General features: G+C 45.0%; 1 protein-coding gene across 4 annotated transcripts in view; it reads right to left on the reverse strand.

Moving 5' to 3' along the window:
- The window catches only part of spg21 (SPG21 abhydrolase domain containing, maspardin), an 80,489-nt gene that overhangs the window by 30,539 nt on the left and 37,627 nt on the right, over nt 1–12,323 (reverse strand). For 3 of the 4 annotated variants that reach the window (XM_067971660.1, XM_067971662.1, XM_067971661.1), the window contains 2 exons: nt 11,281–11,361; nt 8,564–8,709 (listed from right to left, as the gene is read on the reverse strand). In XM_067971660.1, coding sequence (XP_067827761.1) covers nt 8,564–8,709; nt 11,281–11,361 — 227 coding nt within the window. The remainder of the gene's footprint in view (nt 1–8,563; nt 8,710–11,280; nt 11,362–12,323) is intronic. The other variant, XM_067971663.1, reaches the window with a different exon arrangement.

Genomic DNA, 12,323 nt, shown 5'->3' on the forward strand with positions numbered 1-12,323 from the left:
CGATGAATGGCAGATGGAGTTTAATTTAGATAAATGTGAGGTGATGCATTTTGGTAGATCGAATCGGGCCAGGACCTACTCCGTTAATGGTAGGGCGTTGGGGAGAGTTATAGAACAAAGAGATCTAGGAGTACAGATTCATAGCTCCTTGAAAGTGGAGTCACAGGTGGATAGGGTGGTGAAGAAGGCATTCAGCATGCTTGGTTTCATTGGTCAGAACATTGAATGCAGGAGTTGGGATGTCTTGTTGAAGTTGTACAGGGCATTGGTGAGGCCACACTTGGAGTACTGTGTACAGTTCTGGTCACCCTATTATAGAAAGGATATTATTAAACTAGAAAGAGTGCAGAAAAGATTTACTAGGATGCTACCGGGACTTGATGGTTTGACTTACAGGGAGAGGTTAGACAGACTGGGACTTTATTCCCTGGAGAGTAGGAGGTTAAGGGGTGATCTTATAGAAGTCTATAAAATAATGAGGGGCATAGATAAGGTCGATAGTCAAAATCTTTTCCCAAAGGTAGGGGAGTCTATAACGAGGGGGCACAGATTTAAGGTGAGAGGGGAGAGATACAAAAGGATCCAGAGGGGCAATTTTTTCACTCAAAGGGTGGTGAGTGTCTGGAACGAGCTGCCAGAGGCAGTAGTAGAGGCGGGTACAATTTTGTCTTTTAAAAAGCATTTGGACAGTTACATGGGGAAGATGGGTATCGAGGGATATGGGCCAAGTGCAGGCAATTGGGACTAGCTTAGTGGTATAAACTGGGCGACATGGACATGTTGGGCCGAAGGGCCTGTTTCCATGTTGTAACTTCTATGATTCTATGACCCTCCGTCAGTGCAGCGCCCCCTCAGCACTGACCCTCCGTCAGTGCAGCGCCCCCTCAGCACTGACCCTCCGACAGCGCAGGTCTCCCTCAGCACCGACCCTCCGACAGTGCAGCGCCCCCTCAGCACCGACCCTCCGACAGTGCAGCGCTCCCTCAGCACTGACCCTCCGACAGTGCCGACTAAAGCCATTCCACTCATCCTGTGGGGTTGTTCTCGGGCATTGGATGCTGTATTTGTGTTGGGCAAGTGCTGTTTAGCATCCTGTGATTTTCTAACCACCTGGTTTGGTTACAAGATGTAAGTTTTTATTTCCCTTTGCACTGGGATATTACGTAAATAGTGAGCTGCTTCAAGGGTCAATGGTGCAGTCAGCGGATGCATGGCACCTTTGTTGATATTGAAGTGAAAAGTAATGTTTGTTAATATCCTGTTTGTCCTGTTCATTTACCTGTTTGCTGTTCAAAAAATATATTTTTTGGTTAACAGCCCGAGCCAAAGTCCGATAAGAAACTATGTTGATCGACAGGGTGGCAGAGCCCGATCAGCCTGCTGTGTTTGGGGGATTGGGGGCAGAGCCTGATCGGCCTGCGGGAGAGGGGGGGGGGCAGAGCCCGATCGGCCTGCGGCCGGGGGGAGGGGGGAGGCAGAGCCTGATCGGCCGGGTGCGGGGGGCAATAAATTCAACTTTTGGTGAACAGCCCGAGCCACAGTCTGATAGGAAACCATACTGATTGGCAGACGGGCAGCGTCTGATCGGCCTACGGCAGACGGGAAGCGTCTGATTTACACACACATACGGTGCACCTTTGCTGCAATAAATCACTTGTCCTAATTCGAGCCGATCTCCGAGGCATTGCTCAAGAACAAAAATTAAGGAAAATAATCTCTCATAACTGTGTTACTAATCTCCCACTGTCTGTCTGTCTGTCTGTCTCTCTCTACGTGCGCGTGTGTTCAGCCTCCCTCTTTCTCCACAGGTAACATATGGGACCATTTCTGGGCAGGAGGGTCCTGTACAAGCCGGACGAGTTGCACCTGAACAGGGCTGGGACCAATGTCCTTGCGAGGAGGTTAACTAGTGCTGTGGGGCAGGAGGAGGGGCACCAGGTAGCAGCAGCAGAGAGGAGAGACAAGGTGTATAGAAAACTAGGAGGGGCAAACAGCAACAGAACAAAGAATAGTGTAGAAAGAACAGGAATTAGATGGAGGAAAAAAAAGCAAAACCGACTCGCATGGTGTTGGAATGCATGTGTGTTAATGTGAGGAGTGTTATAAATAAGGTTGGTGAGCTCCAGGCACAAGTTGCCACATGGGGTTATGATATAATGGCTATAACGGAAAACCTGGCTTAAACATGGGCAGGAATAGAAACGAAACATTCCTGGCTACAATGTACTCAGGAGGGGTAGGGAAGGAAAAAAAAGGAGGTGGGGTGGCAGTATTGATCAAGGATAATATTACTGTTCTCCAGAGGGACGATATACTAGTGGGTTCAAAGACTGAATCTATTTGGTTAGAATTAAGGAACAGAAGAGAGTATGAGTAAAATATTGGATGGGATAAACATGGTGAGAGAAGTTAAGGGGTTTAGCATCTTTGAAAGTGGATAAATCGCCAGGCCCGGATGAAATGTATCCCAGGCTGTTAAAAGAAGCAAGGAAGGAAATAGCGGAGACTCTGATCATTATTTTCCAATCCTCACAGGATACAGGCGTGGTGCCGGAGGATTGAAGAACTGCTAATGTTGTACCGTTGTTTAAAAAGGGAGCGAGGGAAAGACCGAATAATTACAGGCCAGTCAGTCTAACCTCGAGGGCAAATTATTGGAATCAATTCTGAGGGACAGAATAAACCATTACTTTGAAAGGCACAGAGTAATCAAGGATGGTCTCAACCGAGATCTTGGGTTCATGTCACGCTACACGTAACCCCACCAGCGAAAAAAATTTATGTTTTTAATACAACTGGTCATTCTCTCTCTCTCTCTGTCTGTCTGTGTGTCTTTCTGGTCTCTCTCTCTCTCTGTCTTTGTGATTTGACCCCTTGTGTATTCAGTATTCTTGGATGGAATGTTTCGCTGACTAACCTGTCTGAACACCATCCACTCATTTGATTGCTGTGATTATCTCTCTGCCGAGGTCTGATAACGGGCAGTTGGAAAGATTATCTGTAATCACCATTGTAAACAATTTTACAACACCAAGTTATAGTCCAGCAATTTTATTTTAAATTCACAAGCTTTCGGAGGCTTCCTCCTTCCTCAGGTAAATGTTTACAATTGTTTACAATTGTCAACCCCAGTCCATCACCGGCATCTCCACATCATGACTGTAATCACCAGGCATTGTTCTCTGACTATATATGCTGTGCCTTTACGGAACCCTACACTCACCTGACGAAGGAGCAAAGCTCCGAAAGCTTGTGATTTCAAATAAAGCTGTTGGACTATAACCTGGTGTTGTGCGACTCCTTACAGTAATGCATTTGGGGAGGGCAAACAAGGCAAGGGGGTACACAATAAATGGGAGGATACGGAGAGATGTAGAGGAACAAAGGGACCTTGGAGTGCATGTTCACAGATCCCTGAAGGTAACAGGACAGGTAGATAAGGTGGTTAAGAAGGCATACGGGAAACTTTCCTTTATTAGCTGAAGCATAGAATATCAGAGCAGGGAGGTTATGCTAGAACTGTATAAAACACGAGTTAGGCCACAACTTGAGTACTGCGTAGTTCTGGTCACCACATTACAGGAAAGATGTGATTGCACTAGAGAGGGTGCAGAGGAGATTTACGAGGATGTTGCCAGGACTGGAGAATTTTAGCTCTGAGGAAAGATTGGATAGGCTGGAGGCAGAGGAGGCTGAGGGGCAAATTAATTGAAGTTTTCCAAATTTTGAGGGGCCTAGATACAGTGGATAGGGAGGACCTATTTTCCTTAGCAGAGGGATCAATAGAATCATAGAAAGGTTACAGCAGGGGCAGGGGGCATAGATTTAAAGTAATTGGGAGAAGGGTTAGAGGGGAGCTCAGGAAATCTTTTTTCACCCAGAGGGTGGTGGGTGTCTGGAACTCGCTGCCTGAAAGGGTGGTAGAGGCAGAAACCCTCAACTCATTTATAAAGTATGTGGATGTGCACCTGAAGTATCGTGACCTACAGGGCTATGGACCAAGTGCTGGAAAATGGGATTAGGCCGGGTGGCTCATTTTCGGCCGAATGGTCTCCTCCTGTTCCGTAAATTTTCTATGATTCTATGAATTGGACAGCTCTTTCAAAGAGATGGCACAGGCACGATGGGCTGAATGCCCTCTTTCTGCGCTGTAAGATTCTATGATTCAATACACTTTATTATTGGTGAACCTCTGGTTTTGTCTTCGACTTGGTCAAGGTCACTAAATTTCACCTTATCTCTTTTCCCCCTCTTTTCTTTGCTCCCACCCTTAACCCCCTTAGCTCAGGTAAGGAGTGAAGCAAACAGGTGGACCAAGAACCTGTGGGTCATCTACTAATCAGAACTGGCGATGCAGAGGCTATCCTAAGATAGGAAAGCACCAGGATGCATGGACTCCCTTGCTACTGGCTTAAAACCAAGTCCCTGATAAAGACCAAGACCCAGCACCCACCGCTCCCTTCACCTCGAAGATACCAATCAACCACAACTTTCTCTCTCCCACGGGAAAGACGTCAACAAGTAACCCTCTATTAAATTTCCACAAAACCATGCACCGTTTTTAAATCAGACATCTATTCAGGCTACATTTTGAGTGGAAAGTGCATTGATCAAAAGAGATGTCAATATGGAGCAGAAGCCACCTTTGCATCAGTGGAGTTTCAAGTAGACCCGAGTTACATTAAAGTGGACACAAAAGGTAAAGTTTCTTCTATATAAAAAGGTGGGTGCGAGTAGAAGATGCAAACCCTCAGTTTATCTGTATGTTGATGTGCTAAAATAACATTCCCCGACGGAGGAAGATGCTTCAAATACACCTCGACACCAACATTTGAGTCATTAGGGTTAGAGTAATCTAATGCAATCAGGATCTACATCCTTCAAGTAACTGAACCAGTACACAGCGATTGTAGTTCAGACAAACTCAAGAATCAGTTTGGAAACTAGGACCTAAAATAGGTAGACTGGAACAATCTCACACTGCTGGGGGAGGGGTGCATTATTGGGGAAAACATCATTTGACCTGAAGCTACAGGATAAAGACTAATAAGTGAGGAATATTTCTATAATTAATGCTTGTGTCAGAAATGTGAGGCAGACAAGATGACATCAGAGGAAGGTGGTATGAGCCAGGCACAATGCGCCAGGCATGAGGAGAGGCAGGTTGCGCACAAGAACACACAGTGCTAGTAGGGGGAGATTCTAGAGTCAAGGGAACAAAGAGCTTTTCTTGCAGTCATGACCGGGCATCCTGAATGGTATGCTGTCTCCCTGACACCAGGGTGAAGGATATCACAGAACCTGATGAAAAAACTTTGAAGAAGGGAAGGGTTGCAGCCAAGAGTCATGGTCTATGTTGGAACCAAGTGACATGGAAGTATGTTTCGAGTCTTACAGAAGGAGTTTAAGGAGTTAGACACTAGATGATAAACAAGACCTTCACTAGATCGATTAAGGAAAGGAAGATTAGCATGGCTGCAGAGAAAGGTTCATATCGTTGGGGCACTGGAGTAAGTTCTGGAACAAGGGAAGGTCGTACTGAAGGTACGCACTTGATCGGAACCAAAAGAGCACCAGTGTCCTTGCAGAGGATAAATAGAGCGGGGAGGATTTAAACAGATATGCAGGGGTTGGGGGAAGTCTATGCTTGAAACCAGATAGGGAGAGCAGGGTTAATAAAGCTGTTGGAACTGAATTACAAACCTCAGCTGAAATAAATATGAAATTACCACCTGGGGACAAAGAGGCTTTTGAGGTCATGAGATATTTTTTTTAAACTGTTGTAGAAGGGGCAAGTGATGTCAAAATGTTAAATGAGAAAACCAGAAAAAAGAATAAGGGTCAAAGTTCAAAAAAATGTGAGTCAGGACTGAGTGGTGGGAGAGTTCGAAGCAGCAGCAACAGTGGAGGGATACAGTATAAGGGCAGCATGGCTTACATTTGGACAGGGCTAGAAATTTAATATTTTCAGAAGAGCACAAAAAAGGGGGTGGGATGTCAGCGTTAGTAAAACATTCCACACAGCGCTGGGTTATCAGCCTGTCCTCGGAGGTTGCCTTAAGCCAGAATCCAATTTTTAAAAATTTGTTCTTGGGATGATGGCAACTGTGTTCCCTATAAATCAAAGCCCAAATAAATCATCTATGTACACACCAAGAACAAAAGTAGGTCCAACACTAACCCTAAGATGAACCCACTTCCAGTATCATCCATTTTTCTCAAACTCTGTTTCCTGTCCATCAAACAACTTTCCATGCTGCTACATTTCCTCATGAGTGAATTTTTGAACACCTTCTGAAAATCCATACACGACATCTACTGTGATCCCTTATCTATCCAGCCGATCACTCCTTCAAAACCATGCATTACTAAACGCTCACTAATTTTATCTTGAATTCTGGATGTTAAGAGTTTGTCCACGACCGACTAGTCTACAGTTACGCAGTTTACCTTTCCCTCTCTTCTTGAACAACAATATTGCATCGGCTCCCCTCCACTTCCATTAAACAATTTAAGAAGCACTGAAGAGTTGCGGCATGAGCCTCTGCTCTCTCCTCTCTAACTTATTTCAAGAGTTGATTACGCAGCAAACAGCACAGTGACTGATCCACCTCCAATTCTTTTTCTAGTTAACTCTAAAAAAAAATTGTTCCATTTCCTCTTCTAGTATACCTAATTACTGATTTTTCCCCCAGAAACAGATCAAGGTTCATATGACAGTAACTGTCATCATGGGAGCGGGTGGGTGGGGGGCAAGAAAGAGGAAAGAAGGGAAAAAGGAACAGTCGGCCAGCAATGGTGGGAGAGGCGACCGGTAGCGGGTCGGAAAAGCAGGATTTTCAGGTGGTTTTTAAAGGGACAAGGATTTATCGAGGGAGTTGCATTGGAACAAGGGTGATGCGGCTGAAGATTGGGACGAAGGGAGGGGGAGATGCAGAGAGTTGGAGGGTGCGAGAGGGATATAACACAAGGTGGGGCAGAGATAGGGTGGGGTGAGGATAAGGATTTTAAACTCCAATGCATTAGGCATCAGGGAGTCAATGCAGGTTAGAGGGGATGGGCGTCATGAGGAGTAGGAGCAGCAAAGGATAGGATGGTGAGTTTTGAATGAAGTGCTATTTGTGGAGGATGCATTCTCCAATCCGAGCAACCCCCATTTATCCTTATTCGTTGATCCTGTTAACCATCCTTCCAACCAGGTTGCTGCACTATGTGCCAGAATTCAAGTAACAAAGCTCTTGCGAGAAACCTTACTAAACAGGTTTAAAAATCCGTATACACCACATCAACTGCATTCTCTATCCAATCAATCATTCTTTCAAAACACTGCTCCCACTCCCTGCTTTTTGATGCCACCTCTGCCATTATCGATACCCTGCTATAAACGCCATTGCAACTCCTGGCACACCCATCACCAATGTGCCCTTGGACACCATTATCCAGGGATTACAGCATGAAAAATATGTCCAACCTCTGAACGACCAAGGTCACAAGGGCTGCTACAAGCTGTTTCCACATTGGAGCTAAAAAGCTGCTTCCTGGTTGGTTTAAATGCACCTCCAAATAGCCTTTTCTAATGCACAAGGCAAGCAGCTTTGGTCGTGCACAAACAATAAAAGGGGACAAGTAAAATGAGCCCCATGGCAAATTTGGCCCACAGGCCATACCTTGGACACCAGTGAACCCAGAAATACACTCAGATTCACCAAAGCAGCAGGACAAGCTGAAAGCAGATTCAATCATGGCTTTCAAAAAGGAATTGGATAAATACTTGAAGGGAAAACATTTGGAGGGCTTCAGAGGAATGGGACTAACTGGATTGCTCTTACAAAGAGCTCGATGAGCTGAATGGCGTCCTTCTGTGCTGGAACTATTCTGAGATTCGATGCTGAGAGCACAGCTTCAGGGCTGCACAGGGTAAGGTTAGGACAGGTTTCAGAAGGTATTCCTTTACATAAAGTTCGACAGCTGGAACAGTTTCCATGAGAGGGCGTTTGAAGGCAGGACACTGAAATCATTTAAGAAACAGTTTGATGCTATAATGGGCAGGCAGTAGGGTTGGTATTCTGTAAGATTGAGATCAAATGGAATGAAAGGTCTTCGTCATCCAAATCTAAATAGGCCAGAAGGGATTAAGGGAGATGATGGAAAGGGAGGCTTGAGAATCAGAGGCCAGCTTTTGAGCACATATACATTTTGTTAAAATTTCCCAAGTTTTTTAATGAGGTAACAGACAAAGCAAGTGTTTCCACCGGGGGGGGGGTGGGGGGGTGGGGGGTAATTTCACAGCCGCAGAATAGCAGCAGTCTTGCCAATACACCCACCATTCTCACAGATAATCCAGTTAAGAAGCATCTGCAGCTCGATTACAATCAGCAGGTGAGCTGCCAATGATGCTCCTTCCAGAAAAGTGGGAGTAAACTAATGCCCTTGAGAAGAACGAGAGTCGTTCGAGGGAATGCAAGATTCTACAATTCTACCCTATCCAAATGGGTTCCTTGAGATGGTTATGAGAAGTAAGTGATATTAGCAAGATAAATTCTTTAAAACATTAACGTCTTACCTGCTGGCAGTCCAAGATTGGTTGAAGATAGATGTGTCACTGAACGAGTTACATAGGATGAGAGAATGAACTCTGGGTGATTTGTGCGCATATTCTGCAAACTTCTGCGCCAAAAATCCTCCCAAAGAAGCACCAAAAATGTGAACCTACACAAGTCAGATTTGGCGGGTGTTAGTTTATTAAGGAATTGTGGCTATTTTGACATTGAAAGTCAACTTCTATAATTTACCTTTTCAAAGGAATTCCATTCTACCTGATTTTATCAAAAGGCTTAGAGGGTACAAAATTCTTAATGTGCATCCAGGAGAGCTTTTTGAGCCAGCATGTAGAAAGTCCTACAAGAGAGGGGGCGGTACTGGACCTAATTCTAGGGAATGAGTCCGGCCAAGTGGAAGAAGTGCTAGTAGGTGAGCACTTTGGTGACAGTGACCATAATTCAGTGAGATTTAAGGTGGTCATGGAAAAGGACAGGGAGGGGCCGGAAATAAAGGTTCTAAATTGGGGGAAGGCCGATTTTAATAGGATAAGGCAGGATCTGGCCAAAATGGACTGGGATCAGCTGCTTGTAGGAAAATCCGCATCGGAGCAATGGGAGTCTTTCAGAAGGGAGATTGAGACCATACAATGGCAACATGTTCCCGTAAAGGTCAAGGGTGGTTCCAAGAACTCCAGGGAACCTTGGATGTCAGGGGATATACGAGAATGGATTAGGAAAAAAAGGAGGACTTTTGGCAGATACAAAAGGCTAAGGACGGAGGAAGCCCTAGAGGAGTACAAAAAGTGCAGGGGGATACTTAAAAAGGAAATTAGGAGATCAAGGAGGGGCCATGAAAAAACTCTGGCGAGCAAAATAAAGGAAAATCCTAAGATGTTTTATAAGTATATTAAGGGTAAGAGGATAACTAGGGAAAAAATAGGGCCCATTAGGGACAAAAGTGTGGAGCCGGCAGATGTAGGAGGGGTTCTAAATGAATTTTTTGCATCTGTTTTCACTATGGAGAAGGACGATGTAGACAGAGAAATACGACAGGGGGACTGTGATATACTCGAACATATTAACATCAAGCGGGAGGAGGTATTGGCGGTTTTAGCAGGCCTAAAAATGGATAAATCCCCAGGCCCGGACGAAATGTATCCCAGGCTACTGTGTGAGGCAAAGGAGGAGATTGCGGGGGCTCTAACACATATATTCAGAACCTCTCTGGCCACAGGGGATGTGCCAGAGGACTGGAGAACCGCTAATGTAGTACCATTATTCAAGAAGGAGAGTAGGGAAAAACCGGGGAACTACAGGCCAGTGAGCCTAACATCAGTGGTAGGAAAATTATTAGAAAAAATTCTGAAGGACAAAATTAGTCTCCACTTGGAGAAGCAAGAATTAATCAGGGATAGTCAACATGGCTGACTAATTTGATTGAATTTTTTGAGGGGGTGACTAGGCGTGTGGATGAGGGTAACGCAGTGGATGTGGTATACATGGATTTCAGTAAGGCCTTCGATAAAGTCCCGCACAGGTCAAGAAGGTACGAGCCCATGGAGTCCAGGGTGCCTTGGCACTTTGGATACAAAACTGGCTTAGTGGCAGAAGGCAGAGGGTGATGGTCGAAGGTTGTTTTTGTGACTGGAAGCCTGTGGCCAGTGGGGTACCACAGGGATCTGTGCTGGGGCCCTTGCTGTTTGTGGTCTACATTAACGACTTGGATATGAATGTAAAAGGTATGATCAGTAAGTTCGCTGATGATACAAAAATTGGTAGGGTGGTAAATAGCGAGGAGGATAGCCTCAGTCTGCAGGACGATATAGATGGGTTGGTCAGATGGGCGGAACAGTGGCAAATGGAATTTAACCCGGAAAAGTGCGAGGTGATGCACTTTGGAGGGACTAACAAGGCAAGGGAATACACAATGAATGGGAGGACCCTAGGCAAGACAGAGGGTCAGAGGGATCTTGGTGTGCAAATTCACAGATCCCTGAAGGCGGCGGAACAGGTAGATAAGGTGGTAAAGAAGGCATATGGGATACTTGCCTTTATTAGCCGAGGCATAGAATATAAGAGCAAGGAGGTTATGATGGAGCTGTATAAAACACTGGTTAGGCCACAGCTGGAGTACTGTGTGCAGTTCTGGTCGCCGCACTACAGGAAGGATGTGATCGCTTTGGAGAGGGTGCAGAGGAGATTCACCAGGATGTTACCAGGGCTGGAGCGCTGCAGCTATGAAGAGAGACTGGGAAGATTGGGTTTGTTTTCCTTGGAACAGAGGAGGCTGAGGGGGGACATGATTGAGGTGTACAAAATTATGAGGGGCATAGATAGGATGGATACTAAGGAGCTTTTTCCCTTCGTTGAGGGTTCTATAACAAGGGGGCATAGATTCAAGGTAAAAGGCGGGAGGTTTAGAGGGGATTTGAGAAAGAACTTTTTCACCCAGAGGGTGGTTGGAGTCTGGAACTCACTGCCTGAGAGGGTTGTGGAGGCAGGAACCCTCACAACATTCAAGAAGCATTTGGATGAGCACTTGAAATGCCATAGCATACAAGGCTACGGACCAAATGCTGGAATATGGGATTAGATTAGACTGGGCTTGATGGCCGGCGCGGACACGATGGGCCGAAGGGCCTCTATCCGTGCTGTATAACTCTATGACTCTATGTATCCAACCAAATATGTTTAGTAACCTAATGAAGCTGACACAAACTCCATGGTTACTGGTACTGACCTTATCCAGCTGTAGATGATCTAAAAGTTTCCTGAATCCATCACAAAATTCAAGGAGGTCCCAGTAAACTGGATACTGTAGCTGTGAGATATTTAAAAATAATAAAACAGATCTTGTGTGCAGTTCAAAGAAATATGTGCAAGCCATAGAATTTACAGCACAAAAGGAGACCATTCACCCCTGCGCTGTTACTAGCTCTTCAACTGGAGCCATCTAATCTTATTTCCCTGCCCTTCCTCTGCATCTTTTATATTCTTCCTTTTCAAACACCTATCCAATTTCATGTTGAAATTTATTAGTCTCTGCCTCAATAGCTCCTAAAGTATTCCATGTGCTAATAACCCTTTAGCTTCCCTCTTCATTGTCTAATAATAATCCTCAGTTTGTGTCTTTATACTGATTCACCAACCAGCAGAAACAATCTGTCATTATATACCCTCTCAAGACCTTTCATGACTTTCAAAACCTTTAACGGATAACCTTTAACCTCTGCTCCAGTATAAAAAAAGTCCTAATTTTTCCGGGGTTTCTTCCGAAATGTAACTTTATTCCAGGGATCATTCTAGTCCGAATTCACTGCTGCCTTTCCCTGGCTCTAATATCCTTCCTATAATGGGGAGGTACACATAATACTCCAACAGTAGCCATAAGCAATGTATTGTACAAATTCCAACATCACTTCCTTGCTTTTATATTTAATGCCCAATGGAGTGCAAAAAGTCAGAGAATGACCGTGTGGAGTTTAGCCTCAGCAGGAGTAATTGGGACATTTCATTTATTTATTTTATTGTCATTTAAGTTGAATTTATTTCACTTCAGTTGTTCTGGCTCATTTGATTCCAACGAGAGTTAACTGGTGGTGGGAGTTCACGTTAACCCTGTCTCCTTTTGTAAGTTAAACACGGAGGTGAGGGTGCAGGGAATCCTCGTGATGTGCGATACGGGGGGGGGGGCAGTGTGGACCCTCAGTGTATTCAGGGGCACCACATTTGTGCTAAGTATCGGATATTTGAGTCCCTGGAACTGGGGACTCTGTACTTGAG

Source organism: Heptranchias perlo, chromosome 34 (genome assembly GCF_035084215.1).
Source record: "Heptranchias perlo isolate sHepPer1 chromosome 34, sHepPer1.hap1, whole genome shotgun sequence".
NCBI classification, from domain to species: domain Eukaryota; kingdom Metazoa; phylum Chordata; class Chondrichthyes; order Hexanchiformes; family Hexanchidae; genus Heptranchias; species Heptranchias perlo.